Below are 21,343 nucleotides of genomic sequence, written 5' to 3' on the forward strand. Positions count from 1 at the left end.
CTGCTGCAAAGTGTTGCTTGAAGGCAACCGCCTTCTTTGATTTAGTTCACCGTGTGTATGTGTATTTCTCAGCTTCTACACATCGCTGGGAAGTTCTAACACGCCATGTATCTAATCTCAGAGTTAAACCATTGAGTGAAACAAGATGGGAAAGCTGAATCGATGTTTTGAAACCTCTTCGCTATCAGCTTGGTGATACCTATGATAGACATTTATGAAGACATTACTCTAACAGGATCATCTGGCAATACGTCATGAGTTGATGCAAAGGCTCTTACAAAAGCCATTTCTAGTTTCAAGTTTCTTGTTTCTCTTGTTTTGTGGTATGACATATTGTTTGAGATCAACATGACTAGCAAACAACTTCAGGCAAAAGAATTTGACATATGTGATGCTGTAGCAAGGTGGACCTCTGCTCCGGCCCTGAAGGGGTTAAAAAACAGCCCTGGGAAGGGGCCAAGGCTTGAGAAAGCTGCTCTCAAAGCTGGGCTGATTGGGGAAGTAGCTGCAGCTGGGCCACACCCCAATCAGGCCACAGCTGCTGCCTAGCATTGGGCAAACAGGTACTGGGGGTTGCAGGGGGCAGCCCAGGGGTAGGCCAAGGCAGCAGGTCCAAACCCTCCTTGCCAGTGCTGAGTGGCTGATACTGCAGCCTGCCCCAGGGCGCGGGGCTAGACAATGACTGGCAGTAGCCATATACTGAGGCAAGGTGGGGATAGAGGGTGGGGGTTCCCTGGGGAGGGGAGACCCAGAGAGAAAGGGGTTACTGCCGGGGGGCAGCACCCCCATGTAAAAGGGCACCGGGTCCAGGGAGGGACACGGGGGCCTGAGGACAGGTGGATCACCAGCCTGCAGAGGGCACTCCAGTGCTGGACTGAGCTAATTCCCCGGAGTCACCAGCAGAAGGCGCCACGGGGGTCAGTCGGCCCGTCTACACGTGGTGGAGAATGCAGGTATAGTGGTCCGCCCCTGATAGAAGGGGCCAGGGCAAGGACTGTGGGACTATTGCCTGGACTTTAAAATGGTGGAGAAGAAAATGAAGATGGACGACTACTGGAGAGCCTGTGTGTCCCGGCTCGCCGAGCAGCAAGCAGGGCACATGGACCTCAACGGGGGCCAGGCACCATGGGCTGGAGGCCAGTGCCAGGGCCTAAAGACTGTTTCGCCTGCGGGCGATGGGGGCACTTGAGAAGGGAGTGCCCCTACCGGGTTGGGGCAGAGAGGCCTCACCCAGACAAGGCTCCCCCTGTGAGAGTAACAGGGGGGCCCCCAGCTTGTTGGACTTGTGGGGAGCGGGGACACCTAAAGAGACTGTGCCCCTATAGGGCTCCTAAGGCCTGGGCCAGCCCAAAGAGAAGGGCTAGGGCCCACACAATCAGGACTGGGGCCGTGGCAGGGGGAAGGCGCCAAGGGTGCTTCCTCTGCCACACCAAGGGCCACACAAAGAGGCATTGCCCCCTGAGACAGAAAGTGGGAGTGCCTGAGATAAAGGCTCGGTCTGAAACCAGCCCCAGGGAAGGGGTGGTGAAGGCTGAGGCCCCCAGAGGGACGGGGGCTGGGGCAGAGAGGCCCCACCTTAACCAGGGAACCCACACGAGGGCCAGGAGGGCCGATGTGGGAACCCCAAACAGAAGTGGGAACCCACATAGGACCAGAGAGGTCTATGGTGGGGACCCAGACTGTGGACGAAGCAAGCAGGCTGCTCCAAGCAATGGAAAGTCTGCGAGCACAGAGAGATTCTCTGTGGGCCCAGCTGAGGAGAAAGCTGGGCCGGCATCCCCCCCCGCCCCGGTGGAGGGGTTCTTGAGGTGGGGTGGGTGTAGCAGGGTGGACCTCTGCTCCGGCCCTGAAGGGGTTAAAAACAGCCCTGGGAAGGGGCCGAGGCTTGAGAAAGCTGCTCTCAAAGCTGGGCTGATTGGGGAAGTAGCCGCAGCTGGCCCACACCCCAATCAGGCCACAGCTGGCCCCTATAAAAGGCTGTGAGCCAGGAGCCCAGTCAGTCTCTCTCTGTTTCTAGAGGGAGATGGGCCTGGCTGCATGGAGCTAGACAAGGTACCTAAGGTGAAGCAGGGCTTGGGAAAGGCTGAGGAGCTGGGGAAGCTCCAGCCTAGAAAGCCCCAGGCTGCAGCCTAGCACAGGGCAAACAGGTACTGGGGGTTGCAGGGGGCAGCCTAGGGGTAGGCCAAGGCAGCAGGTCCAAACCCTCCTTGCCAGTGATGAGTAGGCTGATACTGCAGCCTGCCCCAGGGCGCGGGGCTAGACAATGACTGGCAGTAGCCATATACTGAGGCAAGGTGGGGATAGAGGGTGAGGGTTCCCTGGGGAGGGGAGACCCTGAGAGAAAGGGGTTACTGCCGGGGGCAGCACCCCATGTAAAAGGGCACCGGGTCCAGGGAGGGACACGGGGGCTTGAGGACAGGTGGATCACCAGCCTGCAGAGGGCGCTCCGTGCTGGACTGAGCTAATTCCCCGGAGTCACCAGCAGGAGGCGCCGCGGGGGGTGAGTCGGCCCATCTACAGATGCCATTAATCAACTTGGAGAAACCAAGAAGTTTCTTGTGGGCTGCAGAAGTGACACAGCCTTTGAGAAAACATTGGTAGATGCAGGTGAACTTGCGGAGGAGTTGGATGTACCAGCACTTTTTGAACCAGATCCAATCCGTATTAGAAAGAAGAGGAAGCAGTTCACATATGAAGCAGATGACGAACCTATTTATAATCCAAAAGAAAAATTCAAAGTGAACTTTTACTTCGCAGTCATTGATAAAGCAATACATTCGGTTGAAGAAAGATTCGCATTGATGCAGCAAATTAGTTCAGTATTTGGCTTCATATATGATGTTTACAGTTTGCAAAATAAAACACCAAAGCAAATTATGGAACATTGCTTGAATCTGGAGCAAGCTTTGCAACGTGGTGAATCCAAAGATATTGATGCCTTTGACTTATGCAGTGAATTGCAAACTATTGCAAGACGAGTCCAAAGGAGTTCATCACCACAAGATGTATTGAACTTCACATGGGAAAATAAGCTGACAGATAGTGTCCCTAACACAGTTATTGCTCTTCGCATCCTCTTGACTCTCCCAGTTTCTGTGGCCAATGGTGAGCGAAGCTTCTCGAAGCTCAAGTTGATAAAAACATACATGCGAACATCAATGTTGCAACAAAGACTTGTTGGGCGATCTACCTTGTCAATAGAACATGACATTGCTCACAGCATTGACCTGGAGGAACTTGTTTCTAAATTTGCTAAACTTAAAGCGCGGAAACATAACTTCTAAATTATAACATGTTACTCTGTGACAGTGTATTGTGTATAATGTATGTGATTTATTTTAGAGGGAGGGCGCAAGGTGGAAGTTTCACCTAGGGCGCAAAATATCCTTGCACCGGCCCGGTCTACTTCCTAACTTAGACTTGCACCACCAAATTAAAGTAGTAAACTAGGCGTGTTTGGGGAACCCGTTCCTCGCTTACACTGCTGACATTCTCCAAGGTTTGGTAAAGGATTCTCCACTGGGGAAGTGCAAATTTACCCTAACCGAGGCCAAGGATTTGGCAAGAACTTGAGTAGAAATAGTAGGCACATAGTTGTTGGTTTTCACCCCTGAAAAGGAAGCTGTGGTGAACTATGGCCCAGGTAAAACTGGTTTTGGAACACCGCTCCCAAGTTCAGTAGCACTGATTACAATCCCAAAGGATGCCACGATTAGATTGGGAAGAATTGTCCTTTGCTATTTCAATCCAAAGTTTCATGAGGCAAAGAGAGAGAGTCCTTCATAGGACATTCCTTCCCCATTGATCACAAACTGGTTGCCTGAATGGGTAAGAAGGACTTTCAGGCTGTAGAAATGATGGTGACCAGTCAGGCAATGAATGTGTTGGGCTCTAATTTCAACCACAGGATACACAAATGTTGAGTCCTGATTCTGTGGTTTTGTGTCTGATGCTGTGGCTACACAATAAAGCTGATGTTGGCACAAATGCACCAATGTAGCTGCACTGCTATTGAAGACGCTCTAAGCCAATGGGAGAGATTAGCAAGCGGCAGTAGCTATGTTGGCAGGAGAAGCTGTCCTGCTGAGGTAGCACTATCTACACAGGGGGTAGGGTGGTGTACCTATGTTGCTCAGCGGTGTGGATTTTTCACACCCCTGAGTATTGTAGTTATACCGATAAATGTTAAGTGTAGACCAGACATTAGTTTTCTCTAGTGTTTTATACATTAATATCAGTTCTCCTACCTCCTCCTACTTTGAAAGATTAAAAAGTGTGAAAAGAAGAGAGAGGTGTTTTTCCTCATGATGCAAACATTCTGACATAGGAGACCCCTTCCACCAACACACATGGCAGAAGATCCAGAGATATATGAACTCATAGATGTGGGAGGCACCTACACTGGGACAAACCACAACTTGAGCCAAGGTTCAATTGTTGGCAATGGGGATTAAAAGAAAACTAACATATACGACAAGATTTTGTGATCTTTGAATATGTTCTTGTTACCAATGAAAATAAAATTATAGGTGAAGTTATTGGTTAAAGAGTAAGAGACTAATTATGTGGTCATTGGAATGAGAAGCAGATAGCCACTATACCTCTACTGATTATTTCACTAACTCTTGTAACATAAATAAAAAAATAGTAAATGAGACGTGTCCCTGCAATACCAATGCAAACTGCATACTTACCAGAGGTTCCTTGCTCCACACCATGCTTGCTGTGCTGGAGTGTTGCAACCGGATGGACTGCTCCGAGGTTACAAACAGCTCCTGGCTCGCCATGACAATGGATTCCCCCACTTGCCTGTCCCCCATTCTCATCCTCCTCTTCCTTGTCCAAAACTTCCTCCCCAGGGTTGCCTGCAGTGGCCTGTGATTCCAACTCCTCCGATACATCTCCGGGGCTCGTAGGGAAGGGGAAGTGACACACTGCAGAGGATAGCATGCAGCTCCTTGTAAAAGCAGCATGTATGCAGTGACTGCTGGCCTCCCTTGCCTTCTGGTATGCCTGCCACAACTCCTAGCTGTTCACTCAGCACTGCTGCTGGTCCCTCTTGTAGCCCTTCCCCCCCATGCCCCACGCAGTCTGCTTGTAAATGTCCACAGTTCTGTGGCTTGATCAGAGCCTCTTCTCCCACAGACCCAGGAGCTCCACCACCTTCTCTGTACTACAGGTTGGACACGTTTGGAGAAAGTCGCTGGCATGCTCAGCTGGGCAGTTGCCAGGTGAACGCTCCACCTGAGCAAACAGGAAATGGAAATTCAAAACAACTGCAGTCCTTCAACAGGGGAGGGGCTTATTCCTGTGTACCGGGCTGCTGGGCAGCAGAGTTCAATATGGTGACCAGAGCAGTCGCAGTGGGGCATTGTGGGACACCTCCCGGAGGCCACTTCAGTTAACATAAGCAACGCGGTGTCTGCAGTGGTGCTGCATTGACCTAACTACATTGACTTAAGCACTACACCTCTCATGAAGGTGGCGTTTTAAGTCAACGTAGTCGGCAAGTGACATCAGCGGGAAAGACATTACTAGGTTAACATAAGCTGCCTTATGTCAACTTAACTCTGCCTGAGTGTCCCAGTTCTTTTGTTTGCAAAGCAAAGGTGTCACATCGGTCAGGAGATGTCTCAATTTAAGACGGTGATGAATGAATAATGGTAGCTTTTCCGAGAATTTGTTTCAAATAACTATTTGTATGGATGCTGAGGCCCCGTTTCTTTTTGAGGAGGCCTGTTGTTAGAGCACAACTGTTTAACCCTAAAGCCTGGTTATGGAAACTTCCTCAAAACTGGCTGTTTTTCTTTCATTTTTGAGATCTTTGAGGTTCACACATACACAGTGTGAGTGGTTTGCAACAACAGATATTTTAAGAAAGCTGCTGGGTTAAGCAGCACTTTTCCAAACAGATATTGGCCAAAAGGTGGCCAAACATCAACTGGATCAGGATGTGTTGTCTGTATCCAAATGTACTTCACACTTGATTTACCAAGAGACCCTCCGGAAGGCATGGTAAGGTGGAACTTACAACCATAAAGATCATGGTAAAAGTGGACGTCCTTTGCCTCTCAGGGCATCAAGCCTTCCAAGAGAGACTGATCCCCTTGGTGAAGGAACTCATGACATCTACATCAGCCTTGACTAGTTTCTGTGCACCTGATAAAACACACTATCCTGACGCACCAGGCCAGCTACACAATCACCTGTTTCCTTCGGTGCAGCTACAGTTCCTATTCCACTTGAATCCACAAAGTGAGAGAGCTGCAGAATTCTAACCTCTTGTCAATTTAGTAAATTATGGTTCCTTTTCCTATTTTTTGTCTTCATTAATATCCCAGACTTTCTAGGGTGTGTGTGTGTGTGTGTGTGTGTGTGTGTGTGTGTGTGTGTGTGTGTGTGTGTACGTGTACATTCCTCAACTGGTAGAACTCAAAGAAACTAAGCTGTCAAACATAAATTCTTCATTAAGACCTTTAAAACTTCTACTTATAACAGGCTCAGTAATGTCTATCTCGGTGTTGCAGTGAGGAGAAAGCTTTAATTGGCCCTGAGGTTGTGGCTTAAAAGTAAGCAATAATTTGGTTCAGTAATATGTAGCAATATATTAATATTCAGAAATATTCAATTAGCTCAAGATGGATTGCACTGGTTAGTTTCAATTCTCCATTTTAGGATTTATAAGGGTGGATATTCTGCTGTATTAATCTGATGATTTGACTAAACTGCTGACCAATGCAATATCATTGTTAACCCATTGATTTGACCCAAACTTGGCAACGTTGTTTAACCCTTAGTTAGCTGAGTGTTGTTTATAGTAGTTTTGTATTAGTTCAGTGTATGAAGGATATACACTCAAAATTCTTCCAATGAGCACCATGGGCTGCCACTCCACCGCAGACCCCCATTGGGTCACTCTCAATTTAACCTCTGGTTCTCAAAGGGGAGCAGCTGAGGTGGGCAGCAATCTAAGGGCCAGCTGAATCCTGTAGCACTCAAAGCAGTACAAGGGAAAAGAAACTCCCCCATGCAGGCTTTTGGGGATTGTGCATGAAGGCCGTGTGGCTGTGGGAGGAATCACTGAACTGGGGTGTGTTTATGAGTGGGTGGAGCCCGCAAAGGCATTTACTGTCCTTTCCAGGCATAGCCAGGGCCCGCATCTGGCTCGTCCTGGTGAGGGCCAGCTGAGGTTGTGGATCTGATTTGAAGGGATCTAAAAGGAAGGGAAAAACTTCTCCTCTTGGTGGCCAGAGAATTCAGGCTGCAATACTGAGCTTCACCCTAGCTTCTGGGAAAGGCATGCAGTACCCCCAGGCACTGCAGAAACATGCTCCTTCAACTCCACCGCAATTGGACACCACTTCTGCTCCTCCAGCTCCAGGAACTTGTCCTAACAGCTGCAGCAGTAACCAGATGGGGGGGAGAGGCAGTCTGAGCCCAAGCCTAAAAGCTACTCCCCCCAAGAAAAGTCAGGCGCTGGGTGAGCAGCAAACACTGAAGGTGGATTTCTTTCAGGCTCTGGGTAGAGCGCGCCTTGCACTGCTGCAGGAGAGAGCACTCAGTAAGGAGCAAAAAGCTCCGAACGTTCCCCAAATCCTGCGTCCAAGTTGGCAAATCCACTTAAAGGCAAAAGCAGAGGCAGTGAGAGAGAGCTGCCATTTCCATGAACAGCTATCGAGGAGAAATAGCAGCTCCCAAAGATTTAGGGCCCGAGCGCTTTGCATAAGGACATTAGGCCTTTCTTCCTCCAGACTGCGAGGCTAGAAGGCAGGTCAGGAAGTTGCCCCTTCAGTCCCACGCACTTAAAGCGCCCTTCCTAGGAAAGGCCAATGCCTGAAGAAAATAAGTAACGTCAAGAAGGGTTCTAAAGAGAGAACTTTGGAAGTCTGTGGGGCCTGCAACAAGGGGAAAGGGTCCCTACTTGAGCAGAGACTTGTGCCCTGGGTCCTCAGATTAAAAGTCTGGTGCTTTACCAACTGAGCCAGGTTCACAGGGAAAAGCAACAAGTTGGTGCAGAAGAGAAACTAGTTAAGAAAAGGAGAGTCAGAAACAAGATAGGAAACCTGCTGCTCCCTCTATCTTTGCAGCCCGGCCTGCTCCTCCTTCCAGCCCCCTGAGGCATTTTGCTTTTTGTTTATTAAAATATCAGATCCAGGAGAAAACACGGTTATACAAAGCAAAATGAAATCACAGACAGAACTGCTGATGGAAATACCGAAAAAAAAAAAAAAAAGGAAAATGTAATCTCTAGCAGTGCATGGTATCCGGGCCAACCCACTAAGGTCCCTATGTGCATACCAGAAACCGATACCAATGCCTGAACACGATACCAATGCCTGAATTATTCACTTATCCCTCAGAAGCTCAACTGTCCTCTGAAATTCACCCATCTAATCCTCAAATTTGTCATACACCCTATCCGGGGCCTGGAGCAAACATCCTCCTCCCGTACCACAGCTGTGAGGAAAAATATGGTCACTGTCTTCACCGCAGGCTTAAAAAAGGGGGATGGCAACTAATCCTGCCCACCCCTGCTCCATGCAGGCTTTGTCCCCAAACTTCTCCCAGAACCACTCGGACTCCTTGACTGAATGGAAACTAACATCAAATTCCCTGGCAGGCGAATCACTGACCCCAGCTGCCAAGGGATAAAGCCCAAGGAGCGGCGCAGCAACGTACCCACTACAAAGTCCCACGTGGGGCACCCACTTGAAAGCCCTGTGTACTATAGTCCAGCTACATGATGCTGCTGCTGCAAGGAGACAGAGGGCTGCAGTCCTGCAATCGCCACTGTCAAACACACTGGGGTTACTGAAAGAGAGGCTGCTGCTATGTAGGGTTTCCTCTTGGCTGGCAGGGGACCCTCTGGTGGGAACCCCATGGCTGGCACCAGTCTGGAACTCTGCTCTGTTCTCCTGCCTTCCAGTTCGGCCGTCTCGGGGCCCTGACCTCTGACATCTGCTGCTCAAGAGGCTCACCCGGCTCGGTCACCTGCAAGTGGCCCCGGTCTCATGTCAGGTCCAAGGACACTGCGGGGCTGCCAACAGGTACGGTGCTCACCACTAGGTCAGTGCTCCCCCCCGTAAGAGGAGCTGGGTGAATGAGCCCATACTATTGCTCCCCATCTTCTGGGGTCCCACCGCTACTCATACCCAAAAAGAGCTCAGTCCCCACAAGTGCCCCCAAGGCGAGGTAAACGGCTCCTGGCGCTCCACTCCCCAGCTTCACCAATTCCACTCTCTCCTCCCCTCGGTCTCCAGTGCTGGGCAGGACCCAAGCCTCCCAGGAACTGGCAACGCACAAATACCTTCTGCCTGGGAGAGCCACAGGCCTCCCCCAGGCACTGCAGCTACGTACTCCTCCTCCAACTCCACTCCTCTCACAGAGCTGTCACACTCCTCCAGATCCCGGCCAGCAGCCCCAACACCTGCACCTGATTTCGTTGGGGATTGGTCCTGCTTTGACCAGAGGGTTGGACTAGATACCTCCTGAGGTTCCTTCCAACCCTGATATTCTATGATTCACCCCTCTCCAAGTGGGGGGCCCTGAGCCCCGCCCTCCTCACAGCTCCCTCAAAGGAAAGCCAAGCACTGAGTGAGCACCAAACGCTGATGATGAAATAATTTCAGGTCCAGAGGTCTTTCTTCCTCCAGCCCGGCAGAGCCAGTGGGCAGGTCAGGAAGTTGCCTCTTCAGTCCCATGCACTACAGGGCCCTTCTTAACAAAGGCCATGTACTGAAGAGGAAAAAAGGGATATCAAGGCGCATTCTGAAAAGACCCCTTTTGAAATTCCTGGAGCATAGCTTGCTGTCTGACCAGGAACTTGAAGCCTAGACCCTCAGATGAAAGGTCTTAGGCTCAACAAGCTAGCAAGATGGTGCAGAAGAGAAAGTAGTCAAGAAAAAGAGAGCGGAAAACAATACACTGAACATGCTGCTTTCTCTCTCTTCGCAGCCCTAGACCCGGCTTCCTTTCTGCTTTTTGTTTATTAAAATATCAGATCTAGTAGAAAACACAATTATACAAAGCAAAATGAAATCACAGACAGTAATGGGATTGAAACACACACCAAGGATAGGTGACAAGCAAGGGATACCAAGGTCCCACCGAGACTTGAATTTGAATGGCAAGATTCAAAGCGCTAAATGGTGGCCCTTACGCCACGGAACCGACAGGAAACCCCTCAAACTGTTCCGTTGGGGAGGACATTCTCAGGACAATTGTTTGCATCTCTCTTCAAGGGCTCTCTGGCCAGCCCTGCATTTGGTCAACAAGTCAGCACATAGTGCTTTGCTCCAGGCTCAGAGGCCTTTCCTCCTCCAGACAGCAAGGCCAGTGGACATGTGAGGAGGATGCCCCTTCAGTCCCAGGCAGTAGAGGGCCCTTCTTAGGAAAGGCAAGTCCTGAAAAGAAGAGTAACATGAAGCAGGACAGGCCTTCTGAAGATCTTGGAGAAGCGCTCTCTGCTTGGCTACGGACTTGAACCCTAGACCTTCATATTAAAAGTCTGATCCTCTACACACTGAGCTAGTCAGACTTAGGTACCAAATGGCCAAGTTGGTGTAGCCAAGAAAAAGAGAGGGGGAAAGACTATGAAAAAACTGCTACTCTCACTCTCTTAACAGACTAAGCCCCAGCCTACTCCTCCATTCAGTGCCCTCCGGCCTTCTTCTTTGGTTAGGAAAACATCGGACCTGGTAGAAAACACTGTTATACAAAGCAAAACAAAACAAAATCACATACAGAGATGCCAGTGGAAATATATAGGAGAAAAAAAAAAAAAGGAAGATGCAATCCCTATCAATGTATGGTATCTGGGACAATCCTGCATAGACAACACACACTCAGCTCCCTGTGTGCATACTAAAAACCTGCAGGAATCAATACCAAAGCCTGAAAATGAAACTCAACTGCTCGCAATTGCCCCATGCACAAGTCAAGTTCACCCATCCCCAAACTCTAGAAGGCCCAGCTCATCAACCTGTGAAACTTTTGCAGCCCTGTTCTTCATCCCTAACCAAATGGGATGAGTATTAAACCTCCCTCCCTCAGACCCCCCCCCCTTCATCATTCCTGAGGAAAGACCAACACCACCAATGGTAACACTGCCAAAGTGACTTTGGCCCAGTAGGTCAAACAATAGGGCTGCCTGCAAGGCCTGTCATCCAGCTGAGGTGCAGGGCTCAGCGGAAATCCAGCTCGTACCCCTTCCCACAGGAGTCTACTCATGACCAGCCTTTGGGAGCTATTGTGCCCTCTCATGCTTAAGTCTCAGTAGCTGACAGGCAAAACCCAGGCTTGTCCATCATTTGGGAGAGCATGATATAACCCCTTGAGCTCTCATTATTTCAAGGCATAGATACCACAACGTTCAACTGAGAGTTCCACTCCGATCATGTTTCCAAGCCCTGAGCACTGACCCTTATACCAGCATCTGCTATGCTTTACTCTGGAGACTTTTGATGGGGACGCTTTCTTGGGACAAGTTTATTCCTTACTTTCTCAGTGCTGCCATCTCCTATCTCCCTGCCTTGCTGTTTCCTGAAGGGCTCAAAACACACCACTTTGTAACACAAAGGTGTTTTTTTCCTCCAGATTCCTAGAGTTATGGGAAAATAAGGAAGTTGTCCCTTGAGTCCTGTGGACCAAAGGTCCCATCCTAGGATTCTAGATGGCTTTAGGAGAAACTTAAACTCAAGAAGGATTCTCCAGGGATGCCTTTGTGCTCCCTGTGCACAAAGCACATTGAAAAAAATCCCAGAGTTTGAATCCCAGACCTTCAGATTAATGTTTTGGGTTCAACCAATTGAGCTGCCCAGATTTATGAAGAAGTGAAACAAATTGGTGTGGAATAGAAGCTAGGCATGCAAAAGTGCAGGAAAATCCACAGGACGCGTGGATCTTTCTTGACACAGCCCTAGCCCACATGTTGTCCCTTTTCCCTCCAGCACCCTGAGGCCTTTTTGCAGCCGTACACACAAGTGGAGTCTTCCCCCACTAGCCTCTAGCAGCCCCATGTCATCCATATGGGTAGTCTTGCAGTCCTGCTCTTTACCCCAGCCAAATTGGTCTGTGTGGTAAGTCCTCCTCTCTGATGGCCCCACTGAAGCATTTTAGCTTAAAGCATAAAACTGCAGGTGGGAACACATAGTTGGGCCTGGAGATCAACCAATAGGCCTGCAGTCACTACAGGCAGCCAGTCCAGCTGCAGGACTCAACTCAAATGCAGCTATCACACTTTCCCGTAGCTCTCCCAGTCTGATTCTGGTATCAAGCAGCTTATGAACAATGTATGCATCATGGCGGGGGTGGGGGGGAGAGGGATTGTGAATGATGAAGGAATAGGTCCTGAATGTAGGGTTTCAGAAGTGTTTAATGGAAAACTAGGATTATGCCAAGGAAATGGGGTAAGTTGAATTCAACAGTGACTGGATGAATTTGCCAGCTTACTTGGTAGGGCCCAAAGAACTGGCAATCCAGTTGATGAGTTGGCCTGTTCCTGTGTAGGTTTTTCACGGGGAGCCATTCCTTCTGGCCTAGCATAATGGCAGGGCCCTCTTCTCTTCAATGGGTTGCATATTGTTTGTAGATCTTCTTCGTGTCCTCCAGGTGAATGTTTATGCCATTTTAGGTTTGATGTTTGTGTTGAATCCAGTCCAGGGCTGCTGCATTTTGGGAAGTTGCCGGTAATTCCAGGTAGAACCAAGGGTGGAACTCATTGTTTGAAATAAAAGGGCTTTGCCATGTAGAACTGTGTTCTACATTACTGTACACAAGCTCTCCCTGAGGTTGCAGACTAGTTGCGTTGGTGGAAGTTTATGTAGCATTGAACATACTGTTCCAGGATCTTGTTGGTTCTTTCTACTTAACTATTCATCTAAGCATGGTAGGCAGAGGAGGGAGTATGGTAAACCAGTGCAGGGGATGAACTATCCAATCTTTATGCGGTGGTTCACTATTGTCATGAACCCATTAGACTTGGATACTTTAACTACAAAATCTAGGTGATGGTTGTCCAGGGACCTGGTGGAGTCTTAAGTGGTTGCAGGAGTCCAAAGGATTTATTGGTCTGTGCCTTGCAGCAAGCACATACACTGCAAGAGACCACATAGGCATGTGAGGCCACCAGAGGACATGGGAGACAAAGGTGTTGAGTTGAAATTTTGGAAATAAAAAGAGGTCATCAAGTCCTTGGGTGTTAAATTTAAAACCCCTGGGAGATCTCAGCAATGGGCCATGTTTGTAAATGAAAGGGTGCATGGCTAATTGTTAATGAATTCCAAAGTAAAGCCTAGAGCTCTGTTCTTCAGACATAGAAAAAATTCTTATGCATTTTTCAATGTCCCCTTCCAAGCTTTGATTGGGGCTTGATTGGTTTAAAGGAGTGGTGGCCCACAGAGATGATCATTATTTTAATCCTAAGCATTTAGGATTAGGTGTTGACTTTGCACACTCATTAATATCTAGTGGGCAGCCAGGGCCTTTGCCCCGGTATTAATTAAAGGGCAAAAACCTTCATCAACACAATTATGGTTGTCTGGGAGGATGTCAACCCCTTGCAAACCTCAACTTCAGCAAAACTCAAACATGTGAAAACAAGTTAAGGCACAATTAAGGTTCCACATCCACATTAACTCTGCCCTCTTTCAGCAATGCCTTAACATGGCCCATTAACTCACAGAATCGTAGAACATTAGGATTGGAAGAGACCTCAGGAGGTATCTAGTCAAATCCCCTGCTCAAAGCAGGACCAACACCAACTAAATCATCCCAGCCAAGGCTTTGTCAAGCTGGGCCGTAAAAACCTCTGAGGATGGAGATTCCACCACCTCCCGAGTCCGAGAGAATATATGACGAAATTGCTGAATAGCTATCCTCTTTTTTTGTCACTTCTCTTGCTTATGTAGTTGATATAAAACTTTTCCACTACAAGAACAGTCTATATTTTTATATACTCGGTGCCACAGGAGAAAGCGGGTCACATTTTTCCAAGAATATTCAATACAGTGTCTAACTGCTAGCAATAAAGATGGATTCATCTGGCATTCTGTTTCAAAGGCAGATCCTTTACTGCAGAACTAAGTGAGCAGGTGAAGGTATCTCTAGGAAGCCAGCATTTTGGATTAAGAGGAATCGTTTTAATAATTTTCCAAACCATCTTGTGCTTGGACATAACTTCCACACAAAGTCATGGATTTGTAGGAAAGGAAGGGACCTCGAGAGGCAAAAAGAGATTGGAGAGACCATGGTAATGTAAATGATTCAAACAGCCTGAAAGGCCACTATGTGGGAATTAGCAAAAGTATTAAAGAATTTTTTTTGGTCAGCTCTAGATAAGGTTTTTATTGTGTTTATCTCCCGTGTGGATTCTCTGATGATAAAACTGAACTCTGATGGAAGCTTTTTCCCACAAGGAGCATCTCTAGGGGATCTCTCCTGTGTGGATTCTCTGATGTGCAGTAAGGGCTGAGCTCTGAGAGAAGTTTTTCCCACACTCACAGCATCCATAAGGTCTCTCTCCTGTGTGAATTCTTTGATGTCTGATAAGGGCTGAGATCTGAGAGAAGTTTTTCCCACACTCACAGCATTCATAGGGGCGCTCTCCTGTGTGGATTCTCTGATGTGTAATAAGGTGTGAGCTCCGAGTGAAGGTTTTCCCGCACTCCCAGCATTCATAAGGTCTCTCCCCTCTGTGAATTCTCTTATGGTCAAAAAGCCCTGAGCGACTACTGAAGTTTTTCCTGCACTCACTGCATTCATAGGGTCTCTCTCCTGTGTGGATCCTCTGATGTGCAATAAGGGATGAACTCTGACTGAAGCTTTTCCCGCACTCACAGCATTCATAGGGTCTCTCTCCTGTGTGGGTGCTCTGATGCACAACAAGGGTTGAGATCCGAGCAAAGCTTTTCCTGCACTCATGGCATTCGTATGGTCTCTCTCCCGTATGGATCCTCTGATGTGTAATAAGGGATGAACTCTGACTGAAGGTTTTCCCACAGTCACAACATTCATAGGGTCTCTCTCCTGTGTGGACCCTCTCATGCCTCACAAGGGTTGAGCTCCGAGTGAAGCTTTTTCTGCACTCACAGCACTCGTAGGGTCTCTCCCCTGTGTGAATTCTCTGATGTTCTATAAGGTGTGAGCGGCTACTGAATTTTTTCCCACATTCAGTGCATGTGTTGCTTTGCTCTCTTGTGAGGATTCTCTTCTGGGCTGTGGTTTCCTTCTGAGTTTCCTGATAATTAATGGATTTACTCATTTTCTCCCCTGTCTTCTTTCCCTGCTCTCTCTCTGGACTGTGCTCACTCTCACAGGCTTTTTCCTCCACATGATGCCTGGACACATTCCCTTTGGATCTTTCTGAAAATCTCGAATGTGCTTCCACTTGCTCAGCATCTTGCTGCTGAGGATTCTGCTCCTTGTTCTCATTCAACATCCCATCACCTGCTGGGATAGAGGGAGAAACCTCAGAAACAGGGATGGGAAAGGGGAGAGCAAACCAAAATAAAGGCTACAGTGTCAGAAAAAAATCAGGACCAGAATCCCACCAAATTCTTCCCCACACAGGAGAGAAGAGGGCATCAAAATCTGTTTCTACAACCCATCTGGGGTGGGAGGTCAAGTTGGGAAGTACAACCAGGGGTCTGTCGTTATGGGATGGAAGCCATGAGTGATATTGGCTATGAGCATATGACTCCTGCCAGGAACAATCCTGAACTCAGAGAGCTAACAAGGGTCTTTGTAGGGAATCCCAGCTGTTTCCTTCATCTTTTGCGCTGATTTAATGATTCCTCACCTGGGCAGGCATCCCTCCAGATCTCTCTTTCATCTGAGCCCTGGACATCTGGCACCCCTGGCTTTTCTCCTCGTTCCAGCTGGGAGATCACATCAAATTTGGAAACTGGAAACTCTGCTCAGAGAAAAGAAAACAAGTGAGATCAAGTGAGTTCATAGGATATTTGTCACAATAAAATGTTCTATTATTTTAACTCCAGACTATTTTAAAGCAGTAATAGCCTGGGGCCACCTATCTCGGTTCTCAAATGTGTAGGATACTCTGCTTAATGAGGGATTTAACTATCCCCATGTCTTCTGGGAACACACACAGCCAGATACTGGCCATTATTTTTAGTAAAAGCCACAGACAGGTCACAGTTCCCATGAATTTTTGTTTATTGCCTGCGACTTGTCTGTGACTTTCACTAAAAATAATCATGACAAAATCTTAACCTTAATCACATCTAAGGATTCTATCAAGTTCTGCCAAAAATTTAGGCACTCACTGAAGCGTGAGTTTGCTCTATTGAAGTTGAAGCAACGTTGGAACGGAACAATGATGGGAAAGACGGCATCAATTACTTCTATTCAAATAGGGTGGTGGTGTGATCTTAGAACTGAGTCTAACACCAATTTGCTACATATACCAACTCATGTAGCACTAGATCAGGGTTATTATACCCATGCTTCTACCGGCCACTGTTAAAAGGAGTAAGTACCTTTGGGTCACGAATTAGGATCAGCTAACGAACAACTGCCCATGTCTCAACAAAGATTCCATCAGCAGCGTTCTCTGTACAGTCCCACTGAATGCTATGGTGGTTGAAATCACCAGTTACAATGCATGGCAAAATTCATCATTGTACGCGTGTGTGACAGGGTGGACTAAGTCCGGAGGCCCCTGCTGGAAGCCTTGCAGCCCTGCCTCATCCCACCCCAGAAAAGAGAAAAGGAGAAGTCCTCCAGGCAGCCTAGAGTGGCTGTAGGAGAAGCAGCCAATCAGAGGGGCTGCAAGAGCAGCGAACCAGGGGCCAGGAGGGCCATATAAAAAGCAAGCAGCAGACACAGAGCAGTCAGCTCTTGCCTGGAGCTGGAAGAGGGAGGACTTTTGACTCTTGCCAGCAAGTTAAAAAAGTATGGATTGGATGAATGGACTATAAGGTGGATAGAAAGCTGTCTAGATCGTCAGGCTCAACAGGTAGTGATCAATGGCTCCATGTCTAGGTGGCAGCCGGTTTCAAGTGGAGTGACCCAGAGGTCAGTACTGGGGCTGGTTTTGTTCAACATCTTCATTAATGATCTGGATGATGGGATGGATTTCACCCTCAGCAAGTTTGCGGATGACACTAAGCTTGGGGGAGAGGTAGATACTTTGGATGGGAGGGATAGGGTCCTAGACAAATTGGAGGATTGGGCCAAAAGAAAACTGATGAGGTTCAACAAGGACAAGTGCAGAATCCTGCACTTAGGATGGAATAATCTCATTTACTGCTACAGGCTGGGGACTGACAGGCTAAGCAGCAGTTCTGCTGAAAAGGACCTGGGGATTACAGTGGTGGTGAAGATGGATATGAGTCGACAGTGTGCCCTTGTTGCCAAGAAGGTGAACAGCATATTTGGCTGCATTAGTAGGAGCATTGCCAGCAGATTGAGAGAAGTGATTATTCCCCTCTATTTGGCACTGGTGAGGACACATCTGGAGTACTGCATACAGTTTTGGGCCCCGCACTACAGAAGGGATGTGGACAAATTGAAGAGAGTCCAGCAGAGGGCAACAAAAATTATTAGGGGGCTGGGCACATCACTTACGAGGAGAGGCTGAGGGAATTGGGCTTATTTAGTCTGCAGAAGAGAAGAGTCGGGGGATTGATAGCAGCCTTCAACTACCTGAAGGGAGGTTCCAAAAAGGATGGAACTAGGCTGTTCTCAGTGGTAGAAGATGACAGAACAAGGAGTAATGGTCTCAAGTTGCAGTGGGGGAGGTCTAGGTTGGATATTAGGAAACACTATTTCACTAGGGGAGGGTGGTGAAGTACTGGAATGGGTTAACACCTAGGGAGGTGGTGGAATCTCCTTCCTTAGAGGTTTTTAAGGTCAGGCTTGACAAAGCTCTGGCTGGGATGATTTAGTTGGTGTTGGTCCTGCTTTGAGCAGGGGGTTGGACTAGATGACCTCCTGAGGTCTCTTCCAACCCTAATCTTCTATGATTCTATGACTGGGTTTCTGGCTGGCTGGAAGAGCAGCAGGACCATGGACAGCTCAGTGTGCGCTGGACCAAGCCCAGGGAGGGCTGTCTAAGACCGGAGGAGCTAAGAAATTGCTCCTGGCTGGCTGAGGAGAGTCCAGAACCTAGCCAGACAAAGCAAGAGTACTGTGATGGGCCCTGTTGGTCTGGTTAGAGACTGAGACCAAGGAGTGCTTCCGAAAAGGACACACTAACCGAGGATACCGTGAGGGACCCCTGTCGGACTGTTATAGAAGGCAGTGTGTCTGGGAAGGAAGCCTTAGTGGTACGGCCTCATACCTGGGCCTTGAGAAAGAAGGTAGAGACTCTATTCCCTGGAAGGGGTTTGTTTGTTTGCTCCACTTACAGATAGTGTGGGTGACTGAAGACCCACCATCGGTCGGGGGGGGGGGGAGAGAGGGTGCTTGCGAGAAGTAGGTGCCATCCGTATTCCAAACAAAAACAGCAGGCTCACACCCAACCAGAATGGGGGCTCTCGCAAGAGGTGGGTGCCGACCCCATTGTAGGGCTAGGCTGGCAGCGTGGTATTTTGGGTAAGATCCAAACTAGTATTGATCTGTGTAGATTTCAGAGTAGCAGCCGTGTTAGTCTGTATCCGCAAAAAGAACAGGAGGACTTGTGGCACCTTAGAGATTAACAAATGTGTTAGTCTCTAAGGTGCCACAAGTCCTCCTGTTCTTTGATCTGTGTAGGGAGGCAGAGTGGCTTCCCTCTGGAATGGAGAGCAAAGGATCACTACATTCCCCCTGGTAGGTGGAGCCAAACCCACCCTGCCCCCATCACTGGAAGTACCAGGGCTGGACAGGCTGTATAAAGGGAGGGCTCTGCAGCTCAGTTGAGTGGGAGCCAGGGAAGGAGACGGGTGTCTCCACACTGCTGCAGGACCCGGGAGCTGAATCTGTGCTCTGCAGCACCCTGCCCCTGGAGGAGACAGACCCAGAAGGGGAGTTGTCGGGACTACCAGCCACTGTGTACCCAGAGGACCTGTGGATCTCAGAGGTACCAAACCACAGTGGGGCAGCCAACGACTGCTGGCTACGCGGCTGACTACTTCTAGGTCAGCGTGTTGCGGCTGGATCCCCACTGACCCAGTGGCAGACCACTCCACCACTGTTAGGACGCGGTAGAGTCACGCGGGCCCATGTCTCCCTACCCCTGCCACCCCACCCCTGGGGTGGCTGATGCCCCACCATAGGCCAGAAGGCCTGTGTGAATCTACCGTCCACCAAGCTAGGACACTCTCACTCCTTCCAAAGCCCCAAGATTGCGTGGGTGCTCGTCCCTACCGGAACTCAGAAGTGAGGGTTTGCTGGATGTCTTAGCCAGGAAGCTCAGGCTATAACCTGCTCCAGTCCACCCAAAGCTCCAGACTGTTAAACCAAGGGCTGCGAGCTAAGGACGACCCAGTGCTCTGCCGCACCCGAGGGTGGGAACAAGAGCACCAGGCTATTGTTGCTTGTTTGCCTCTGTCAGATGGGCCCAGAGCTATAGATTACTTATGGCTTGGGCCCACTGGTGTGACCCAAGTCCGAGGGTTACCACCCAATATGACAAGGCAAAGTGGCCTCCCTCCCCGCTGGAGAGCGAGGGGTCACAGCGATCTGGTAACGTGGCTGGTGCTTTGGGGATCAGAACAACACTTTGTATAGTGAGTCGAGTTTTAAGTAACTTCTCACTTTACCGGATCTATTTGCTGACTGGGAGCCAGAGCCTGGAATGCAATAAGGGGGCCGTGTCATTTCTTTTTTTCAGCTTCTTGAAAGGAGCAGAGTTTGTGGCTGGTTGGTGACTAACTACAATGTTAACCACCAGTTCTAGGAGAATCTGCTCTTCTTTTTGCAGCCTGCACTCACCTTGGCATTTGCAGTGTGGGCTACCCTGGACGCCTCGAGTCACAACTTTCTAGAGCAGGGTTTCTCAAACTGGAGTCCGCGGACTAGTACTCCAGGAGGTCTGCAAGTCATATCTGGGGCTGCCAGTCCCACTGATCAGCTCCTCCCAATCTCTCCCTCCCAGGGCCTCCTGCACGCTACGGGAACAGCAGTTCAGCAGCGTGCAGGAGGTGTTGGGAGGGAGGGGGAGGAGTGGGGATGGGGTACCCTCAGGGGAAGAGGTGAGGAAGAGGAGGGGGCATGGGTGGAGTGCAGATGGCAAGAGGTGGGGCAGGGGTGGAGTGGGGGCAGGGCCTGGGGCTGAGCGGGTGGCTTGGGGGTCCGTGAAAATTTTTAAATCAAAATGGGGGTCCTTGGGTTGCTAAAGTTTGAGAACTGCTGTTCTAGAAGATGATTTAGTTGTACACAAGCTATTCAGCTCATTACAGCAGTCAGACAAGGTGGTGTAATACTCCCGTCTGGCCATAAAATTGATGCATTTATAAATCGATATGAGGAAGAACTAAGGGAAGATGCTATTGTTTTGTGTTGTGTTCCACAGACGGAAATCCCAGCATTTATCGGCATGCCCTCCAGCTGTGTGCCCTGTGCCAGCTGTTGCTGTAACCGGACAGGAGAGGGATTAGATGGACTAGCATGGCAGAGCTGTGAGGTGCATGTGGACCGTGTATGCCTCCTTTCAGGGCTCAGTGTTGTAGGCTGTGTTAATCAAGGTGCAAAGAGTGAGTTCTTGCTACGGGTCTGTCAGTAATTTGGTGGCAGACATGCTAGTGGTCTGCAGGGCCTAGTGAGGTTAAACGGCTGGTCGCATTTTGCAATTCTGTGATATTAGACTTTGTGCTATACTGCTCCTGTGCTCCGTTCCCAAGGTGTTCTGTAGCAGGGGAGGGGAGAGTGCTAATCTGTGTGTCGTTGGCATGTTGGGGTGTTGCTGAAACAGGGCAGAGATCAGGTTGCATTGTGGACGTGGCGTGAACCTTCACTTTTCATTTCCACTTTTAATCACCAAGGGGACGGGACTCCTTACCCAGCGAGGTCACCGTCTCATAGTTCTCCTGCATGACATCCCTGTAGAGGGCTCTCTGAGTGGGGTCCAGCAGAGCCCACTCTTCCCTGGTGAAATACACAGCCACCTCCTCGAAGGTCACCGGCCCCTGAAAGAGTGAGAGTCCAACACTCAGTACCTGCTGCCCCACTCACAACCCCACTATTCACGACACAGCAGGGACAATTAATTGGAAGCCTAAGGAGGCACAGAGTCCCACCCTGCTCAGAGCATCCAAGAGGCATCAGGGCGAGGGGAGAAAGAGAGTCCCACTTCCCTCCTAGCAGACAGAGGCTGGCAGGGTCTTCACACTCATCACACACCTAGCCAGAGGCTGATGCAGGAGATGGGCCCCTAGAAGGCTCCAGGCCCCCTGGTAGGAAT

The 21,343-nt window shown here is 49.2% G+C and overlaps 1 protein-coding gene across 2 annotated transcripts; it reads right to left on the reverse strand.

Annotated features, from left to right (window-relative positions):
* Positions 1-12,355: 12,355 nt before the first annotated feature.
* LOC120381446 (zinc finger protein 436-like) lies at positions 12,356-20,995 on the reverse strand. 2 transcript variants are annotated; one of them, XM_039499648.1, is made up of 3 exons: positions 20,942-20,995; positions 15,797-15,910; positions 12,356-15,444 (listed from the first exon to the last, which is right to left on the reverse strand). In XM_039499648.1, the coding sequence occupies exons 1-3, from the start codon at positions 20,973-20,975 to the stop codon at positions 14,423-14,425; spliced, it is 1,170 nt and encodes a 389-aa protein (XP_039355582.1). In that variant the 5' UTR covers positions 20,976-20,995; the 3' UTR covers positions 12,356-14,422. The 2 variants fall into 2 exon arrangements, with proteins under 2 accessions (XP_039355582.1, XP_039355581.1); XM_039499647.1 differs by having other exon boundaries at positions 12,356-15,447.
* Between the last annotated feature and the right edge of the window lie 348 nt (positions 20,996-21,343).

The sequence above is a fragment of the Mauremys reevesii genome, linkage group 14 (genome assembly GCF_016161935.1).
Source record: "Mauremys reevesii isolate NIE-2019 linkage group 14, ASM1616193v1, whole genome shotgun sequence".
Lineage (NCBI taxonomy): Eukaryota > Metazoa > Chordata > Testudines > Geoemydidae > Mauremys > Mauremys reevesii.